At 41.7% G+C, this 22,023-nt stretch overlaps 1 protein-coding gene across 1 annotated transcript; it reads left to right on the plus strand.

Annotated features, from left to right (window-relative positions):
- Positions 1–378: 378 nt before the first annotated feature.
- On the plus strand, positions 379–21,622 carry dkk2 (dickkopf WNT signaling pathway inhibitor 2). Its single transcript, XM_066720675.1, has 4 exons — positions 379–871; positions 14,012–14,162; positions 15,491–15,634; positions 18,285–21,622. The coding sequence occupies exons 1-4, from the start codon at positions 674–676 to the stop codon at positions 18,533–18,535; spliced, it is 744 nt and encodes a 247-aa protein (XP_066576772.1). The 5' UTR covers positions 379–673; the 3' UTR covers positions 18,536–21,622.
- Positions 21,623–22,023: the final 401 nt, after the last annotated feature.

The raw sequence follows: 22,023 nt of genomic DNA on the forward strand, positions 1-22,023 counted from the left end.
CTATAGTTGGCATGCATCTGTATCTTAAAAACACATGGCTCTGCTATTCTTGCAAGTTATTCTCCCGAGTTATTAAACAAACAAACCCCATTATTATTGATTTAAAAGCATCATTATCACCGTGTTTATGACAATACTAAATAGTAGTGATTATAATAGAGTGATTGACCGATGACATAGAACATGATGTGTCACATAAAGAGAGTGAAACTGAAAACTGGTCATTAAGCTGCTCCTGCAATGCCGGGCAGCCTATGAACGCAGAAAAGCCTCCGGTTTGAAACTGTTTCTGCGCACTGAGGGTTTGATGCGGAGCTCAGTGGAGCTGCGGGTTTGATCGCCTCTCCCAGCGGGGGTGTCGGGTGTCGGTGTCTGGACTGGGGGATCAGTTTCACTCTTTGTCAAAACTCAATGGGGGCGGAGGAAACAAACCCATTAGTCCTATAAAAAGAAAGTCTCTGAGAACATAAAACACCAGGCTGCCTCCCTCAGTCCTCAGACAGAGAGCGACTCCCTCACCAAACCGACCCGGGACAGACGTGAGGTCCTGTGAAAAGCTTATCACTGGTGTGAGGAGAACACAAATCGTATTTAGCAGACCGAACGCTACATTTAATTTCATATCCATCTATTGTTCATTATTATTATTCTTGCCACACGTTGGGTGCCCAGGATGCTGCTGGAGTGGACTAGGTGCTGCTGGGTTGGCGTCCTGCTGCTGGCGGCGGCTTTGCCCATGGGAAGCTGCCACAGGACGGATGGCTCCGGCTCCAAGGTGAACTCCATCAAATCGGCTCTGCTGGGAGAAGCGCCCACCCCGGCGAGCAACCAGACGGGGGTCGTGAGCAAGAAGAGCAACAACCCCGGGCAGGTAAGCAGGGCAACCGTCTCATCCAAACGTGCCACCTGTGCGCTGGTGCGTCTGTCCTGTAGTTCAGGAGATCTGTCAACCTGGGCTTTGGGTTTTCTCCAGGGGACACTTGACTGAGTCCAAACGGGTTGGACTTCTCTGCAGCTTCTGTTAGTATGGGTTTAACGAAACTGGAAGACAATATTCAAGTGTGTTTTAGGACGAGATTTAAGCAAACGGTTTAAAAGTATTATGCAGAATTGAGAATATTACTCTGTTTGATAAATTCCTGATGCTTTTTTTTTTTTGTACAGTGCAAGTGTTAAATCGACTATTTAAAAAAGGATTTGAAGTAACTGAATAACCCACATCGATTCATTGTGCTGACACAACCAAGTACTTATGTTTGAGCATTTGTATTACAAGGCAGCCTTACATTTTTATTAGCATCTCATGAAAAATGAACTCGGATCTTATTATTTACACAGAGTGGTGTTTCAGGTTGATTGCAAAGTTTTCTAACCCTCTGGCTACACAATGTTGCATTTTTAAATACCCTTTTTACCGCTTATGTATAGAATTTAATCTCAAGAAACTGTAAGAATTATAATTGAATTTTGAAACAGTTATCTATAGCTTTACATGAAACGACTTTTACTCAATTATCACTTTCATGTTTGCTAAAATCTATTATCTAATCTAATCTAATCTAAGTCTATTATATAGGCCGGTGACAGCAAACATAAAAATGTGCATGCGTGGTACATGCCAGGGTACCTGTATATCGCACGCAAAATGGCCATAAAACCTGTGGGCACGGACTGGATCTGGACAATTGCTCTAGATGTCAACTTACAAAACAAAGTATAGAAAGCTTTACATGTACATCTCACTACTGTCTCCCAAGCGAAAGCGCAACGAGCGTAGTCTTATATTACCATTTCATTTCTTAGCAGGGCGACTTACAATTGATCATATTATTGTGATATACGCTTATACAGCTGGGTTTTTACTGGAGTAAACTGGTTCACTACCCAGCTAACACTATAACGATGCAATAATGACCACAGCGCTGGTGTGTCAGTTGGACCTCCACTCTGCTGCTGCGCTTGTGTCATAGATGCCTCCTTTTCCTTTCCTTAATCGGACATATAACTTATAGATTGACAGCATTTATGTAGTAACGTTTTCCAAAATTTTAAATCAATAGACTTTCTGTTATAATACAGCCGGTTTGTCCTTTTCACACGCTGAACAGTAAATCATTGAAATTGGTGTGAAGGTCTAATGAAGGTGCCGGGCAGATTGACACATTAATGTTCTTGCACAACTGAATCCGAGACTGTGAGCGAAACGTGTTAGTGCAACAACGAGTGAAAATGACAAATTAAATATAAATTATGTAACTTCTCTCGTCTACTGAAACCCCGAGGTGCGATTTAAATCAACCTGTCAGCAGCGCAGGCCAACTAGGCGCAGGCTGGAGTGATTAAATCTAAATGTGGTCAATTTGAGTCTGGACCTGGAGAAGTGTGTCTACACTTAAGCGTGATCTAGCCAGAACCCCGCTGTTTTATCACTGTGTGGGTTAGAGAGGTTTGAGGACAAAGACGTTTTTAGGGAAGCCTGGACTCATATTTATACTAAACATGTTATTTTCCTTCAAATAAAAATAAAACGATTTTTAATCTGACGCCTGCTAGACGTTTTCCCTTTTCTGCATCTGCCACACTTTTTGTGCTTTTATTGCCTTTTCTTTTTCTTTCACAGTCCAAGGTCATTAAAACTGCATTCTTTACTTTAAAAGATTGCAGCTTGCAGGCTAAGCTAAGGATAACTTCAAGTCAAACAAAAGTGCCATATCCTTTTCATAAGAACAAAACAAAACAGTCCAGGTCTCATCCAAGTCATAACCATAGTCTTACTGTTAAAAATATTTTGGGAAACTATACATTTCCCCGTCCGCCCCATTCAAGAGAGAAAACTGTTAATGGCTTTCTGAGGTTAGAAAGGCATTGTACATTTTAATCAAAAAGTGTTAATCATAACAATGTTTAAGTGACATTCGTATAAACTTCATGGTTATTGACACACAGATGGGCTTGTCATGATGGTGGTCCGATCACAAGGAGCTCAGCAAGTGCATTGTCACCCATCTGCTGTTGATTTTTGTTGAATACAGCATCGAGCAAACAACCTGGACCAGAAAGTGAAATATTTACTTATTTAAACATGTGAACAATTCTCAGTAGCCATGGTTTTAACCGAAGACATGGGTCCTCTGATTCCAGCTTTGCCTTTCAGAGATGTGGGTTTGGGGTAGGACAGAGAGAGTTTGCATTTCAGAATTGTGATTCCAAAACTCTAGAGCTTCCGAAGTCTCAGAATCAACCTTTGCCCACAAAATGCCGTTGTTAGATCACCATATATTACAATGCTACCTATCCACAACAATTGGGTACTAAACATAAAGGTCTTTGCATACACACTAATATGAACAATTGAAGGACTGAACCAAAATCTTTAGCACTCCTTAATTGTAATGGTTTTAACTCTCACTTGTTGTTAACCAGGCCAGGGGACAGAGCAGATATGGCAACAGCAGGATTTCCATTCTTTGATGTCCGTCAGCATGGATGCAATAAAAATCCTTTTTAAATAACCACAGACAAGACAATGAAATCGGAGCACTCAAAGGAGACGCCACCGATAACAACAATAAAAGAAAACACATGAAAGGAGTTTAACTTGTCTATTAAAAGGGCAGTTGCTTCCCAAATGTTTCTGAGTCATTTTTGAAGTTCTCAGCTGGGCTGGCTGATGTAGGATTGGATGGTCAAGCAAGCGTAGCGACATTTGTTTCTCGCTTGTCTTGGATGTTTGTTAGATTTAAATCACAGGGATGCGCAGGGATTTGAGAGACTTCTCTAATCAATGTGAGAAACTGAGAGGACATTCCTGAGGATCATCATTGGCCTTTCATAAAGCTGACATTCTTCCTCTGTGAATAATTGTCCGCAGCCTCGGTCTTGGCTTCGTGCCTGACTGTTTGTATAATCTATATTAAATTAAAAGGAATAAATGCTTCACCCCTAAAACTTTCACGCCTGTACCGACGTCTTACTTACATCAGCCTACTTGACATGCTGCTAAACTGTGGGAAGGCATGTCGTGCGCGATAGTGTTTTTAATAAGAATACTCCTGCAAATTTACTGATATACTTTATTAGCAACCGAGCTGTCGATCAGTGAAATCATTTAAAGGTTGTAATGAAATCCAGAAAATGCTGCAACCCCACTGGACTGGCACATCTGAACTGCTCTGGTTCCTCTGTGTGCTGAAGGGGAAGACACCACCCAGGTGATACAGGAGATGTGGGCGAACGCACTTTTGAGGTTGTGGGTTTTAATTATCGGGTGTTCGGAAGATCTTACAGCCTTTTTACCATGTCAGGTGTCACAACCGTTCTTTCAGATTTTGTCACTGAAGATCTTTCACTCTGCATAGGTATTGTGATGTTCTAGTTTTCACCACATGGACCATCGTGCCATCATGTTCCTTGCTTGAAATCCATGCTACTACGCTTTAAAAACCATAGAGATCAGTGTCATGTTTAGTGTTTAGCTTTTATGACTGGATTGCACAGTATAGGTGTAACTCACCTCCACGTGTTTAATGCTAAGGATTAAAACTCAAAAAGGCAATATGAAGTTTGTGTTGCAGCACGGATGCCACAGCCATCCCCACACAGCTGCTGGTTGCAAATGGTTTCATACATCAAAGTCACAGTGATCTAAAGTGTTTTTGTTGTAATTTGTTTGTGCTGATAGAAAACACAACAACAAAGAACTTGAATTTACCCACTCCAGCGATCTGACTTATTCCGTGGGAAGTGTGTTATGATGTAACAATGCTAATGGAGTGCCAGAAACCTTACAAGCGAAGGCTAGCAGCTATGCACCATTAGGAAACCGTCGTGGTTTCGATAAATGGGCCACAGGAGACTGGAGCCGCGGCCACCATGCAGATATGCGGCTGAAATATCGTGCCACACTCACCCGCACGTCCAGATGACACCCTGCACAAAAATCATTTCCATGCGCGGGGGACACAGGAATGTCGCAGTTACGGGATTCATATTATGTTGTTTTGTTGTTTGATTACTGTCTCACCAACTCCTCTGAACAGACAAACATCAAAGTCAGAGTTTGAGGGTTGGATTAAATCTGTGCAGCAGGAGTATAGAGGGGTGGAACTGAAACTGACATGCTTCAGATAGAGAAAGAAAGAAAGGGCAAAAGTAAAAGAATGAATGAAAGAAAACAACCACTTTAAAAGACAAAAACAGACAAGAACACAGATAAAATAAATATATTACCTATTTGGTTGCTCTCTCATCTATTCCCAGTCGCAGATTTGTCTTTCAGGAAAAATTTGATTACATTGCTCAATAAGCCCAGGGCACTCCTGTTGACATGACTGTTCTTCCTCTCTGAATGATGCATTGTGGGAGAAACAATATGTATAGATATTCTAAAATGGAATATAGAATATAAATATATTCTAAAAAGGTCAGAAGTATTCAACAAACAAACCATTATTTTTTAATGAACACTTTTGTGTTTTTGAGGAAATTTTTTAAGTGTTTTTCAGACCTCTGAGTCGACTATGAACTCAAAAAGATTTCCGCAGCATTCAACCTGTGTACTGATGTAAATAAAGGCTGTGACTGCTCATTTAAACCATTGCAGTTGAACATGGTATCTGTTTACCAAATGTCTTGGAAAAGAAACAAATAGCCCTCAGAGGATAAACAGAAAAATGCTGGACCAGAGGATGTTTTCAGTCAATTTTAGATCGATTTACCCTGCACTGTAAGTATTTAAACATTTTTGTCTGTATGTTGGATTTATCTGCAGCGTAAAAACATAATCTGATGTTTTAAAAAATGGCAGCTCCTAAATAAAAAGACCAGGCAGGCGGCACAGCACTCCGTTGAGCAAAGGCGCCAATGTCAAAAATAATGAGGGCTGGCGACTCCTGGCTTTTATTGCCGTCACCCCCTGCCTTTAAAGGTGTAAAAATAAGCAGACCGATAGAAAATGAAGTTGCATGATTTAAACCGTGATATACATGGTATTTTGGAAATTGTTTTTGGAAAGGCACCATGTGTGCCCGTGGCGGCCCATGTGCTTGGGGACCGTGGTACAGAGCTGTTAGACTGTTCAGCGCTCCAGAGGCCTGCAGGTTAACCAGGGTCCAGTCAGTGTGTGAGCTACATTGAACTGGTCCATCGTCTACTGGTGTAGAAAGACAGTTGTTTGAATATTATAAGCAGCTTGCTTGTCTCCTCACACGTCCATTGGTGCAGAGAACTGAAGGCATCGCCCAAGTTCTAGTTGTCCCTTAGTGATACACCGCTGTACTCTTATTCATGCAATCTTATCCCAATATTATAATTGATTTTGGACTTCCTGTAGGCTGAATTTCAAGTTGTCGACATCTCTGTAGATTAAGATACACAGAGTTCCTGGCTGCTTTCTAAGATTGCCGGGTAGAAGCAAGATTCATGCTAATTTAATATTAATTTTGTCTCTAGTTGATTTCCACCCAACCTTAATAAGAATATAATCCGTTTGTTATGTTTTATTACACAACTGTTGAAATGCATCTCCCCGGGGCGTTTGCAGCTCCCTGACATTAAAGGAGCAGTTGAACATTACAGCAGTGCGGTAGTCGACACAAGCTATAAATTGCACAGGCTGGCCGGGATTCAAATGTGGCAGAACAGGACGGCACAGACAAGCGCTTGGGCCACCCAGCGCAGGACGAGGATCATACAGGAAAGACTGGCGTAATGCAGATGCGAACTGGAGCCAAATGTTAAGTAGAAAAATTACAGTTCTCAGCTGTCAGAAGACAAGCGCTGTACTCCTGCCAGAGTGTAAAAAGACCGACTGTGCTTGTGCGTTACCATCGAAGTCTAAGGGTGTATTATTGTATTCGAAAAAGGATCTGTGAACAGAGGAAGTTTTACCGCAAGAGGTGAGGACACCGGCACGGCCATGTTTTTGTGGGTGGGTTCATCTGCATTCATTACTAAGACAAACGGAGCCTAATATTAAAGTTAATTCCAGTGAAGACCCATCTACAGAGACCTTTATACCATTTTACAGATAGTGCTCTGTGTTTTTGCCCATGGAAATCCTCTTGAATACTGTAGGGGATGATACACTTTGTTTGTGGAGTTTATAGGTCGTCATAAATACAAAAGCATGGTACATTTCCATATGCTGTTCTGGCCGTGTTTGTGAAAGATAAATTAGTTTGCAAAAGTAGTACCTTATATACAAGTGCATGATATCAAAGTTGAAAGATATTTTCCACATTTAGAAGCACTCAGAAGTGTTCCAGGTGTGTTTTCTGTCTTTATTTCTATTTGTAAACCCTCTATGTTTGTGGTGCACATCTAAGGTGTGTGGAGTGATCACTCTGTGAATGCAATGGTGAATATTGTGAAGCACATCAGTGACAAAGCTACGAGGGCCGTTGATTGCACACACCTCCACCTCCGGAAGGACAACAAAGGCTCAGCTACTGTTTAGATGACAGGAGCAAAAGCTGTGTAGCCTGACGATCTCTTCGATCTTGGAAATTGGGCTCCACTATCATCGTGGTCTCTGTACCCACAAGGGAAGGGAGACAACACAGCGTTAACACCGTGGCTGTTGTGCATCAGTACCTGCTCATATATTTTAACAAGTGGTTACGTTTAATACGATGCAGAATGCAAGAGCGCAATCACTTAAGCTCGCTTGTAAACAGAGCCATGTCTTTTTTTAATTTCGTGTTCTAGGTTAAATAGCTGTTTACTGTGACTAATGAACTGAAGGAATGAAAGTAAGGACCCGAGGTGTGACTCCTGGTTAGCACACAAGCCTGCCTCCCCCACTGGAGCACTCGGAGCAAATTAACCCGGGAGAGATTGAGTCACTTAAATGTTGAGATACCATCGGGCCCGAGAGCGGTTTAACTGATCTGGCTCACGATCAACAACTCGGTGCCTCCTGATGTGATGCATGTGTGCGCATTGCAGTCACTTTAACTGGACGAACGGGCATCTGTCTGTCCTGCCAACTCCTCCAGGGAAGTTTAATGTCCAATGATGTGATGCTGGGATATCATTCCATTCTTCTGCATCAAGCAAAACCCGCAGGAAAATGACTCGTCGGTAAACGGTTTGTTTTTAAACAGAATGACCTTAAAAACACCGCCAGACTACACAAACATACCCACACACACACACACACAAAGCAAATACATGAAATAAAACCAGTGAAGAAGTCTTCAGAGCTTACACTGGTGCAGGTTGAACTGTTTAGACTTGGTTTTGGTATTTGTTTCCTGGATGGCTGCTCAGCGTATATATCTTGTCAAGAAGGTTGTTTACTTGTTAGAAATTAATTCAAAGCATTTACTACAGTGTTGCATTATCAGTCTATATTTCAGCATAAAGATTACATTTAGATTTTAGACTAAAACAAACAGGATGAGAAGACTGCGGGAACCAAGTGTCAGGGTGCATTTCACGTTGCACAGAGACATACTGTTAGACATGGATAAAAGTACAGAAGAATATTTCAAAATGGGAACTGAAGGAGAGTCAGTTTTTTTTTTTTTTTTAAATGTACTTACAATGAAGTAATAAACAGAAATGCACTGCAAATGTGCTGTGCATCTGGATCAATGCCAGCCAAAGCCCCAATGATGTTGTCTCAGACAGAGAGAGTGCAATATTGCCCCGCTGGCTCCAGAGGAACAGTAAACCGATACAGCAGGTTTATTCGGCTCAACACGGCCCACTGACCCTGTCTGAGCCGGCGAGCCCTTTGGGGAGTTGCTCAGATTAGTCTCAAGGCTGAATAAATCACCAATATCCATCGGTGAAACTGATGAGGTAAACTGATGAGGACCCTGCTGTGTTAATCGTGTGTTGTGTCGCCAAGCTGCCACAACCTTTTGCCTGGAAAATACACAATCAACAGATTGGTCGGTCCGCAGTCCCCCTTCCCCACAAGGCAGAGCCAAAACTGAGTGACCCAAAAGAGATTGAGTTCCCGGGGTGTGAACCAAGCACAACCAAAAAGCGTCACCCTTCAGATGGCGCAAGTGAGGCGTTTTACAACACAGCGCCCAGGCAAGTGTCGCTTCTCGTGCGCAATGTGGCTTCGTCTCACTGGCTTCCAAGGGGAACCCTGCTAGTGGGACGTGTCTCCTCTTCAGTGATGTAATCAATCCGAGACCGTGAGCCAGAAATCCCCCGATAGGAATCGCACGGGCGGAACCGCAGGGCTGCCTTTCTAAGATAACAGGGCAGTTAACACGGGAAGAATACACCTAGGAGCGGTTTAGACGCCTTTTCCTCAGGGTATTGTGGCTTTCAGTTTTCTCTCAGTTGTCACTTGACCATTTTTATGAGCGGCTGTGGGTTTTCAGAGCTTCAGCCGCAGTTCATAAAATGGCACTCATATCTGAGGGTGAAATAATCGACAAAATCACGTTTTTTTAAGTGAAAACTAAATGTTTTGCTGCATGAGACCTAGAACAGAATCAGTACTTTTATTATAATCTAGCACAAAGCTAGACGGACCCTACTTAGTTAAATTGCTTTAAAAGACTTACATTTAAGCGTGTCCTCTTTATGGATGGAGACACGTTAACTCCCTGCAGTGAATACGCTGTTGTTGTTTTTAAAATTGTCTTTATTTCGCAGCTTCCTGTGCTTGAATGAAACACGCACTTATGAAACTGGAGCTAGCAATCCCAGTGAGGAGGCAGCATGAAACCAAACACCAGCTACGTTTGTCTCACAAGAGCAACTGTGCTTTTCTCAGGGCTTAATGGGTGTACAACCCCTTTCTTGCAAACCTTTTTCCACTGTTATCACATTTCACCGGATACTATGTTTAAATGTATTTAGAGTCTTTCCCTGGTAGCGTCAGACTACTATCAACTACGAATTCAGCGTTTGGAGAGAAAGGCACTAAACAATAGCACGTTAAAAAGTGTCTCTGCACTTCTTGTAAAAAAGCATACAAGTAGTCCACACACTGGGGGTACATACCAAAATACCTGTTATATTGTGTGTGTGAATACACCACACTGTGTTTGTACTTTAAAGAGTGCTTTATTGAACAGTTTGAGCAAAAGCAATGGAATGTGTGACAAATTCGAGTAGCAAGGGGGAAGAAGCAGATAATCGCACATTATGTCATTTTTAGAAGAAAAACAAGTGTATTTTATGCAAAAGCAGACATCTCGTCAAGAAACCACTCTGATAAACTTGTTTCATCTGTAGAAAGCTGTGTATTTATGTTCTGGGGGAGCCATACCACTGCCTCTGTCCTGTCAGACCAAGCCAAGGAGCAGGTTAGGGCTGAGGGGGTTGGTAGGCACATTTGATTGAATAAAAATAATATTCTGGTTGGAAGTAACTCAAGAAAAATATTCTTCTCCCCATTCCTGAGTGACAGCTATCCAGCATCCCTCTGACACTCAGCGCTGGGCTTGTGCATTTTCTTTGGGGCCGGTAGAGATTCCTGCGTTCGGTCTCCTGTGCCGTCCGTGACATGGCAGCTCTGCGCAGTTTGGCTTAATACCCGCAGCAGCTGGATTTAAATAGACAGCTTTCCTAAGTGTTTTCACATACAGAAATTGAAGTCCGTGGAAATACTTCACATACACAAATTCATTATAGTGAGTATGCATTTTTTAAATCTATGTTTTTTCACTTGTGTGCGCAAGCGGAATAGCACACCAGGTATTGAAAGCCTCAGAAAATGAAAAGCTATGATTGATGTGGAGGTGGAGCTTCCTCAGAAGGACTATTCCACTTTCTTTTGGATAGACAGGAGTTTTTAGGGTTAACATTATTAGCCTAAGTGGCACTTCAAAGATCTCATCAAGACCTCAGTTATGGAGGATGTGAGATGTTGTAAAAGAAGTTCTTTCTTGCCTTGTCATCATCTGTGTGTTATGATGACAGACAGTAGATGGAAGATAAGGTGTTGTTTTGTTTTCTTGGATGGTGCTTTTTGGCTGAACCTCATCATGCGCTGTTTACAATACATTTAACAATCTTAAAAGCAGGTATTGTATTTATCTGTCTGAGGCACTCCAGAAAAACCACAAGGATGGTTACACAGTAAACATTCAAATAGATGTGAAGAGTCAGGCAATATAATATGGATTGTGTTGATGGTTACGGTTCTGTCTCATCGTAGGAAAGAGTTAGCAAAAATAAAACACATACAAACACATTCAATTGAGCCCCCTCTACTGCCATTCCTAGTCGCTGTGTTATTAACATGGTGCAGAACCCAACAATGGATTGGGAAGAAGTTATAGCAAATCTCACAGAATCCTTTATTTGTTTCTATAATATGTCAATAAGGAAGATTTACCCACAAAGATATTGTGGAAAACTCAAATGAATAAAAGCATTTATTGTTGAATACTATAGACCATAACAATGGGACACGGCCAAAAATATTAGCCGTGGAAACTGTAAAAATGAATTAATGCATAATTTCGATCTAACCGTTTACAATTTACAATTAGATTTTTTTGATAGCTCCACTTGTCTTTTTTGGTTTTCAAGGATAAAATGGTATTGATACATATTATTATTAGACAAAAGACACAGGTCTCTACTCTATGTCTAATTTCCGGATTACAGACTCGTGATCTTTGCAGCTGTAACTAAACTGGAAGAAGATTGTTCTTTGAATAATCCATGTGGCTGGACAGGAAGTCATCCAGGAAGTCCTCTGTGTGTCCATGCTCTACTGCCATTTACTGGACGACATAAAGATATATCTTTTAAAGGAGGATCCTGCAGAGATCAAACACAATCCTGCATTTGTCATAGCAGCCATCTTGCCTTGGCTGAGGTGACTGAGCATCTGCTTTGAAACCAGACCATCTGAGTTGGGTTCCCGTTGACCGTCTCAACTCTGCTGCTCTCTCTTCCTCAAGACTAAACCTGTGACACAACTGTAAGAGGTCCGCCATGCTGTCTGTGAGACAGAGGGTGACTCTGGAGAGACAGAGGGAATTTGACCGTACCAACAACACGTTAGAAATGGCTTCCTTTCTGGTTTATCGGTTGTAGCTGTCGATGATCCAATGAGGAGCTGGCACGTGTAGTCAACATGACATGATCCATTCAGCTTCTCCTAAAATGAATGGCCATTCTACTGCTTTGTGATACAAAATATGATTGTATTGTAATTGGTGTTATGTGCTACACAATGCCAGTTAGACACACATTAAGGGATTCAAGCTTTTCCCTGGATTGTTTTCTTTGAGTTCTTTGTGTTCTTTGTGAGACAATCTTCTTTAGGGAGAGTAAGCAGGTAACATCATTGGGGATTGGCACTAACCGTTGAACATACATACTACAATACACACATTCAGATATAAAAATAAAGAAATATGATCAACCCAGATTGATAACTTACCCACCAATTACATTCTTAAATTTGGGAACGTCCAACTTTCGCATAACGTGAACTATACGTATCACAAGTTGCACAAATATATGTAACGCTGTCTGAAACTGCGTTATTCGACAATGTATTTAGTCAGACAAAGACTGTTGGATTCACATTTTGAAAGCAGTTCCTCCTATCAGTTTATTGATATTGAGTTTTTATTTATTGAGTTTATGCATGCATCCTGTGAAGTTCAAGTGAATGAACTCATTTAAGATACAGATGCCAAGATGTTTACCGGGTTTTTAGATATAAGATGTTGCATATTTCATTACCAACCGGGTCTGATGCAATCTCTGTATCTTCTCTGATTACTGGAATTTGTTCTGGAAAATCTGAGTTGGTCTTTCATTAGTAATTTTCAAAGCTGTTGACTGGTTGCTATGCACACAACAATGGTTAATCTCATCTATTTGTGTCAGGCTAATGAACATGGTCCTTTATAACAGAAGAATCCACATAAAACTTACTCATGCAGTACTTTTTTCATAATTTTTTTTAATATTTGAGAAGTGACAAAGCTGCAATGAATATTCCGGTTTCATGGAAAAGCTAACACTTACCGTAAAAGTTTGGTAACCGAAATATGACATAATTTACGAATTACGGCTAAACCCTCAGATTACTGAAGTAGAGAATCCGGCAAGGCCCTGCCTCTACCTTGATTTAATTGCTTCCATAACAGAATACATCTCATAAAAATCCACAGGCGCCCACATAAAACAGTGGGTAACATAACCAGCATCAACTCCAGGGATCAGATTAAGCAATTACCTCTTAATTCAATAACCATGCTTCCAAACGAAAACCTGCTCGTAAGCGACCTAAACCGGAGTTTTCTGCTGGGAAATGGCACACGATCCATTGTTCATATCCTTTAAATAAAACGGTATGTCCTCAAAGAACTGCAGCACAAATTGCTTCCCAAACATCTCAAGCAGCGAGAAAAAATAAGTGTGTACATATCTGCAGTGTGTTCGAGTCCTACGTTCTTGTTTTCAATGCTCTATGAAGTAACACAGATTTGTGTGTGATAAACGTGTGATAAAATATATGGTTTTAAATGGCAATGATTTAAAAAAGCCTACATTTGTTTTACTTTACTATCAGTAATTATAATTAAACAGTCAATCATTTGGTTGTATATATCTAGATATATATAGAGAGAGGGATGATTCTTCTGAAAATTAAAACAAATGTCAAGCAGATTTTTTCTGAGCAAAATGTTATAACATGAAGCCATAACTGTTGACTCCTGTCCATTGAGATACTAATAAATAGCTGATTGATTGGTAAGTAATTTTGTTGCACAGATGGGAAGCTATTGCAGGAACCTATTGCCTTGTAATGTGAACTGTACAATGTAGTATTCGTTATGGATGGCAGGCAAGACACCTCTGGCAGCGTCGAATCGTGAACCAGTTATTGGTATCACACAGGTGTGTTGGACATATCGATTCTGTCCTCCTAGAAACATTTCCATCACTTGTCCTTAGGTATTTTTACACACATACCTCACAAGAAAGAAAAACTGGATATTGTCATTGCCCCCTTATCTGAGCCTTGTGTGACTCCCATTTGTGTCTGTCTTGTCTCTGACTCCAGGTTTACCCGTGCAGCAATGACAAAGAGTGCACCGTGGGGAGCTACTGCCACACCCCCCACCACGCGCCCTCCCGATGCCTGGCCTGCCGGAGGAAGAAGAAACGATGCCACAGAGATAACATGTGCTGCCCTGGGAACCGCTGCAGCAACTGTAAGTCAATGATACTTTTAATTATATTTTGTTTTTCATTGCGTTGTTCGCTATCCTCAGTTGGGTCAAACAAAGAAATTAATCATCATCTTAAAGTGAGAGAGAATCTTTTCAGGGTGGCTGTGAACTGTGAAGAAGCTGCGAGAAGCCCTTTTCATCTGCATTGGTTATCTGTATCCCATTTATACTGTAGTTTCACCAGTGTAATCTCATTCGCCTTTTCGGTGCAGATTTAGGCCCGGAACACATCCAAGCATTTACCCACCTGTCAACCGCAACTTAAAAAGGTGAAACTGGATGCATGGCTGGCAATGGGAGGAAGGAAGAATTGACAGCTCGGTCAACGTTTGATTTGACTCGTGTGTTCGCATATAATTAGTACATCTGTGATTTAAAGTTTTCCACTTAAAATGTGGTGGTCCGATGATGTCATAATGTATTCATCTGGTTGATCGAAGGCTGAATTCAAGGTGCAGCCCTGCAATCTCCAGAACAACCTCTGAGGAACCCCTCTGAGATATCATAACCCGGACAGGGTGTTTTTAAAAGACCCGTCAGTGTGTCAAGTTTTCCCTCGCTGTGTGTGAGTTCTTGCTGTTGTGCGATCTCAATTTCCTCGCCTGCTGACACGGTGGACAGCTTTCCGTATCCGGCTCTGTGCCAAACACCCCCCCACCCCCCTGCCGTCCTCCTCTCAGCCAACACTGAAGATAGTCCTCAGCCATCTCTCTCTCCACCTCTGTCAAGCTGTCTGAAGGTCTCGTCAGCTCCACTCAGGAAAGGGCAGGGAGAGATCGCGTTACCCCCACAACAAAAGTCTACGCTGGAAGCCAATGTGTTATATTGAAACCAGATCTATATTGCACGTTTCAGTCGAATTCCAGACCCTCTACTGCTCATTCTTTGAGAGTCGCACAAGCACATCCCCCAAGCCGTGAACGGAAACTGATTAGAGGGTTTGCTATGTAAATAGGGCTGAAATGCATATCTGGGGAACGGCGATCATTGCAGTTACAACACCGCGGCATGTTAACATAAGCAGGCTCGCCACAGAGAAAATACGCCTTTGACACAACTCCAAGTGCGCGATGGAGCAGACAGAAACAAATCTGTGTCTGGTTGCTCGGCCGTGTGCATGAGGCATGGCATGAAGGAATGCTACATATCTATATATTTATGTATGGAACCATGGGTGCAAAAGTATGGTGGCAAGGGATGCTTTTAAAATGTCAGGACTCTCCATGTAAGACTGCTGAAAGCGAGAGGGCGACACAAAGCATGTGTAGTAACATTTTCTTTCTTCCTCTTTGTCCTTGTTGTGTCACCAGACATCTGCGTGCCTCTCGCCGACACTGTCCTGGCGCCGCACATCCCTGCGATAGAAGGACCCAGCAAGATCGGTCCGTTCTCCTCTAAGGACAAAGGCTGGCCCAAAGGTGGAAAGGCACAGTCCAAGCTACCACAAGTCAAAGGTTAGTTTCCAGAGCAGCCCACGGTTTTCCCTCGGGGGGAAGATAAGGGACCTGTTGTGTTGAGTGTGTAGTGCAGCAGCTCCTGAAAACACGGGAGATAGGTCTTGGTGGGTAGGTTTGTTTTCTTGTGTTGGCACTGAAATGCCAGCGTCTGCGGCCAGTGAGAATTATGCGGAGAAACTATTTTAAGCTCTGCCTGATTGTGCAATGTGTGACAAAAGAGGCAATGACATCACCCTTACGAATGGCATAATATTCTGTTGGGTTAGGAGATGTTATTTAAAACATAGCTCTGTTGTGAAGTCAGGAAAATATGATAGTGCCACAGATAGTCCTGTGCCCTTGTTTTCCTCAGGCAGAGGAGATGCCAGATCTGCGTTGTTGTCCCAAAATACAATTCGATACGGTTTTGTACACAAATACACATCATATCTATTCTCTCTGTCTTGCAAATGCTATCATTGAAGTCCACACTGTTGGAAGCGCCGCTTGAGAAACGCTAACATCAGGATGAGAGAGGTTGTGTTTTCTTTGGCTCTTTCCAGAGAGCGTTTCGCACATGAGCGACGCTGAATCACTATCTCCTGTTAGTCATTGTTATTAAGAACATATTGCAAAGTTGACGCCAGTCCCCAGCTATTCTGATAATTATCTCTTGCCGTTATGTCAGCAGACCCTTGAGCTGTAGTCCCTGCATGAGGTCGTAACCACATAACAGTTTGGTTCCCACATCCATATAAAAAGCATGCATACTTACTGCTAGCAAAAAGAATTCTGTATAGTTTGTGTTACATACGAAGTTGTGTAAACAGGTTTTATGAGCTGACGCCACTGATATGAACAATGCAACTTCGGCTATCATTACAGGAGAGAAGACAAAATAGGGTTGATGGGTTGGTAATTGTAATTGCATAGTACTGGACATGCTGTAAGATTCCTAACTTATGTGTTGACTGGAGTTTTGTGCGATGAACAACTATAGCCTGTTAGTAAAGGTGGTGGAGGCGAGACTACAAGCCATATAGTAGGTATGTGGGTATTTTACTCAGCAGCAAGATACACAATTAGCTCAGTTTGTAACACAACAGAAAGTGTGTTTCATACAAGCAAATTAACTTCAAAAGGGGGCTGTCTAAAAACTAATTAACTGATTCCACTGAGACATTTGTTGTGGAAATATCCCAAAATGCAGTGCATGTGTGGGTCGAGTGAGGAGGATTTGAGGGTGCAGATGCATATTGTCCCCATGATAACATATATGTGGGTACAACCTTTTTTTAAACCATCACCAGAGCGCTCTCCTCGGCATGCAGTCGATTCTTGTTTTTATTTCACCGCCCTGAAAGTGCTGCGCTGCTCTGCGATGCCGGGCCTCCAGTCGCGTGTGAACGGGCGCTTGGCAGAGGAAGTGAAAATACCATTTAATTTCACGGAAAGCTGCATGACTGATTAACATCTTCAGTAAATATTTTCCTTACTAATTATGACCTTTGAAACAATAATATAAACCGTCTGACGGCCATATCGGGTTCTGCTTAACTGGGATTTAATTAGTTAATAATTGAGGGAAAAATGCTTTAGTCAAACAGTGGTGTGCGAGAGATCCGGACGATATTTCCATGCTGGCGAAGCCCAGGCGCTGGAGCTGGGGCTGCTGGGAAATGAAAGCTGAAGGGAGGCCTGCATGAGGGCACACTACAATGGACAGGATTTTAGAAATCCTAAAAATAGCCCAATTTGCATTTTTCTGTCATTCCTCATTTATCCATGTTTAGCTAAAGAATCGGCTGAGTTCTTGCTCAAGACAATAGAGAAATAAGTCAACGTGGCTCAGAAGACGTAGGCGTGAGTTTCTGTTAACCGTTTACCTGGATTCTGATGAACAAATATAGTTACCTGTTTAAAACACTACAGCAAATCTTCTGCGTGACTCAAAAAATAATTTTTATATTTAAGAACATAAGAACATAAGAAAGTGTCCAATCGAAAGGAGCCCATTTGCCCAATCGTGCTCGTTTGGTGTCCATTAATAACTAAGTGATCAAGGATCCTATCCAGTCTGTTTCTGAATGTTCCCAAATTGTCTCTTCAGCCACATCGCTGGGGAGTTTGTTCAGATTGTGACGCCTCTCTATGTGAAGAAGTGTCTCCTGTTTTCCGTCTTGAATGCCTTGAAGCCCAATTTCCATTTGTGTCCCCGGGTGCGTGTGTCCCTGCTGATCTGGAAAAGCTCCTCTGGTTTGATGTGGTCTATGCCTTTCATGATCTTGAACCCCACGATAGGTACTTCATATAACAGGACAAATGATCAGTTCTTATTCAATTTATGTCCACAATCCTTCCCCAGGTTTCCCTTTGTTTGTCCCTGCATGTATTTTGATTTGCTGTGGTTTCCAATTCTTTGCGTCACGCTATACCACACGCCTGTAGGAAGGACTATTATTGCAATTTCAATATGATTTACAGAATTATGATTTACTGGGGTATATTGAACTTTTACTAGGGTCCTTCACCCACATGTAGACACAGTCCCATAACTGCTCTTTCAACATGAGAGTCTATACTGATAATCACGTGACGGGAACATGAATATCCACTCAAACCCATTTTAGACCTTTCTCCAAATTGTCTTTTCTCCTCTCTCCACAAGGCCACGAGGGCGACCCCTGCCTGCGCTCTTCGGACTGCACGGACGGCTACTGCTGCGCCCGCCACTTCTGGACCAAGATCTGCAAGCCAGTCCTCCAGCTGGGCGAGGTGTGCACCAAGCAGCGCAAGAAGGGCTCCCACGGCCTGGAAATCTTCCAGCGTTGCGACTGCGCCAAGGGCCTCTCCTGCAAGGTGTGGAAGGACGCCACGCCGTCCTCAAAGTCCAGACTCCACGTGTGCCAGAGGATATGAGGGGGCTGGCAGGCTCGTGCATTTCTAACTGTGAAAGACAAGTATTTAACGGAGCGAGAGAGAGCGGACGGACGGATGGACGGAGGAAAGAGAGACGTGGGGTGGGGGACTTTGCAGACAGTGGCGGCACGTGTGGATCGGACTGATGGACGGACAATGGCAGTCGGGATGCAGAAGAGTCAGCCGCTGGAGTGACTTCCACGTGTACATAATATAATCCACTATAAGTGCCATTCTGAGCTGCAGCGAAGATATTTACCCCTCTAAAGCCACGCTCTTCCCTTGGCTGCCTTCAGTCTGTTTGTAGACGCACATCGCTAAGTCAACTGAGACTGAGCTGGAATGGTGGAACAGTTCTGGAGGGGGACACTCTGGGTCTATATATTGTCTTGTCATGTTTCCATGGTTTGTTCCTGGAACATATATGTATATTTCCCTCTTTCACAGGATCATGTTAGTACAATATACCAAGCCTGTGATCCCAGCTCAACTGGTATATGTCCAATAGAAAAGGATTACAGGGCAACATCTTGGTTTATCTTGGAGAATGTTTCCATCTTGTCTCTGCGGTCACGGAGCTGCCAAATACAATCATAATAAATTCAGTCTGTCGTTAAGATCCACAGCTGTTCGCTTTTCGCTGTATTACCAGCTTTAGCTTCATATAGGCAACTAGTATGAAATGCTTTTCTTAGTTTGACAAGAATCCTGTTAGATACTGAATATTTTAAAAGCCCCCTCACTTTTCCCAGATATTTTCCAAGAACAAATATAGATACATTCTTTTTCTTTCATCGAATACCTCTAAACAAACCATGGAGCCTCCACACACGCGTCCGATGCCAATGATGAGATCAGGTGGCATTTGAGTGGCAGATGCAGAGTAAATCATATTGATTTTAGTCACCGGGCACTCAATTGCCAGACTTTTAAAAAGGACCTATAGCAATAGGTAGGACGCCGCAGGCACAACTGCACACACTGCACTCCCTTCCTTCTCTGAGACAATGCTGTATTGTACTTGTGTTTATTTATTTTTCGTCAGAGAAAGTGTGTGCAAACAGACAGATGAATGTGCCGAGCAGCCGAGCAGAACGCAGATCTCAATCAGCAGAGAGAAGCTCGCGGCACAATGACATCCATGTGAAGACAGGGATTGCACAAGCAGTGATCGCATTGTGGACGTAACTTCAGGACATGCAAATCAAATGATCACACCAGTTTTGCTTAAGAAAAGATTAGGGATAATTAGTATTGTTGTAGTTGTTGTAGATATTGTTGTTTAGTGATCGCCTGTAGAATATATGCTGAGGATTGAGGATATTTAATCCTTATTTAATCCTTATCCTTCATATAGACATAGACATACATGTATATTGCTATCACAAAATAAAAGATGGTTTTCTGAGAAGTTCCATATACAGGGGACCAAACACTTTGCAAACAGTACACGACAACAAATTCTGCTATGATTCGTTGAGCCTTTTCTGGGTGAAATTATGTCCCCCTACTAAATTCATATTTGTTATTTCAACTCACAAGGACCACAGTATGTCTTGCAGGGGGTGAAGTCATTTGTCTGTCCCACACACACTGTCGAAGTGGACTGGAGGCTGAATGGCACACTTATTGAGACACAGTTAATCACCCACAGTCTTTTATTCTTTTAGTTTAGCTACATAATATAAAAATATAGAAAACAGCCCACATGTGGTCACTTTACGTCTGTAAAGTCGTATCGCTGTTTACTTACCCCACAAAATTTTGATATCGGGAAAATGGTAATTCTTTTACAGGTAGTATCTGTAATCTGTATCCCACAGAGAAGGACACATTTTAAATGTAATGCCAGAAAATGTATTCCAAGACTTTAATGTCTTCACAGAGTTTGAAAAAATGCACTGAATTAAAAATAATACAAACCTTGTATAATGCAACACAACAGTGGGCAAAATGCCACACTTTAATAAGACAATAAACACCATTGTTTGGCCATTGCTGTCATTAAATGGTTGTTTTTCTATATGACACAAATACAGACGGAGGCAGGCTGTGGAAATGTACCAAGATAGTTATATATCTGATTTACTAATGAAAAAACACACAAATGCACGATACCTTTGTATCTAAGCTCAATATCCCGAACAACTTGGGCAGCTCTGAAAAAGGCCGCTGGTGATACTTTTGCTTTAAAAACAATATTGCAAAATAAATATTGGCACAGTCTGTTATCAAATCAACCACAACCTGAGTATATATGGGATTTATCTTTTCATCTGCCTCAGTTTTACGAACGTTTTCACCATCTGCACTGTGTTAATTAGCATTCTCTTAATAATATATACCTATTTTTAAGGATATTGGGCATTATTTTAATGTACTTTTTCCCCAATACAACCATGGCTTTGTATTTTATTAAGGCATTATATAGTGTGATTGTTTCCATACTGTGTGTGGAACCTGTCTGTGATCGTTTATTCCTGCCCTTTACTCGTGTAACGTCTCTTCTTTCATCTGCATAAAAATACGAAGCGAGAAGCTTTTATATTGTAAATAAAATGTCCGTTATTGGAAATGTATTTATGAACCAAGGAAATATCATGTACAGATTTGCCTTCTCGTGTTGTTAAGGCAATAAAGGCTGTAACAGGTTAGTAGAAAGTGCTTGTGGTAAGTTATAAAATACCATGGGACCTTACAAGCAGCATGGCTCAAAAACACGTATCAGCGAATAAAAATGTGCCTTTTAATGAAAGCATAACCATATTCAAAGCCAGCTGGGTTTGAGCTCGTTAAGTGAACCGAGTTTTGAATATTGAGAACCTAGGGGACAAAATCCCTGAGAATGAAACTGAGAGGACAGTTTGAAAGACATATATTTCAGTTATATATATTCCCTGTAAATAGAAACGTGAACACGAACAGTATGTACATTCTTTTAAAAAGCTGTCGCTGATGCATTTTATTAGACCGCAGAAGTTTAACCGGAGATTGCCAAATGTTGGAGAGCTGTTAATATTTTATAACTGTTTGAACAAAAATGTATTTTGAATTAATTAATTAAAAATGTATTTTGTATTATGAAAATGTCTTGGTTTTCTGTTTGTTTGCTGTGTTGTGTTGTTTTAGCATCTCTTTCTATTGATCGTAATCCATATTCACTAATAAACAGAGCTAGGGACAATATTTATACACACAAAAACTAGTACATATACAGACGGGTGACAAATTAAAGGAAAAACCTGTGGAATTAATGAGTGGACGAACATAACAAATGCAGATGCCTCCAAACATTTGTACTGCATATTACAATTAAGCAATTAACATCCTCTCATGCTCTGTGGCATGTATACAAATGCTGAGCAGCCCAGCTGACCTTGATTTTGGATCAAGATGGCGAGAGGAAAGGATCTAAGTGACTGTGAAAGAGGGTCATTATTGGGGCACGAATGGCAGGAGCTTCAGTCACACAGACGCTCAACTGGCTC

This window comes from Amia ocellicauda, chromosome 13, assembly GCF_036373705.1.
Source record: "Amia ocellicauda isolate fAmiCal2 chromosome 13, fAmiCal2.hap1, whole genome shotgun sequence".
NCBI lineage: Eukaryota > Metazoa > Chordata > Actinopteri > Amiiformes > Amiidae > Amia > Amia ocellicauda.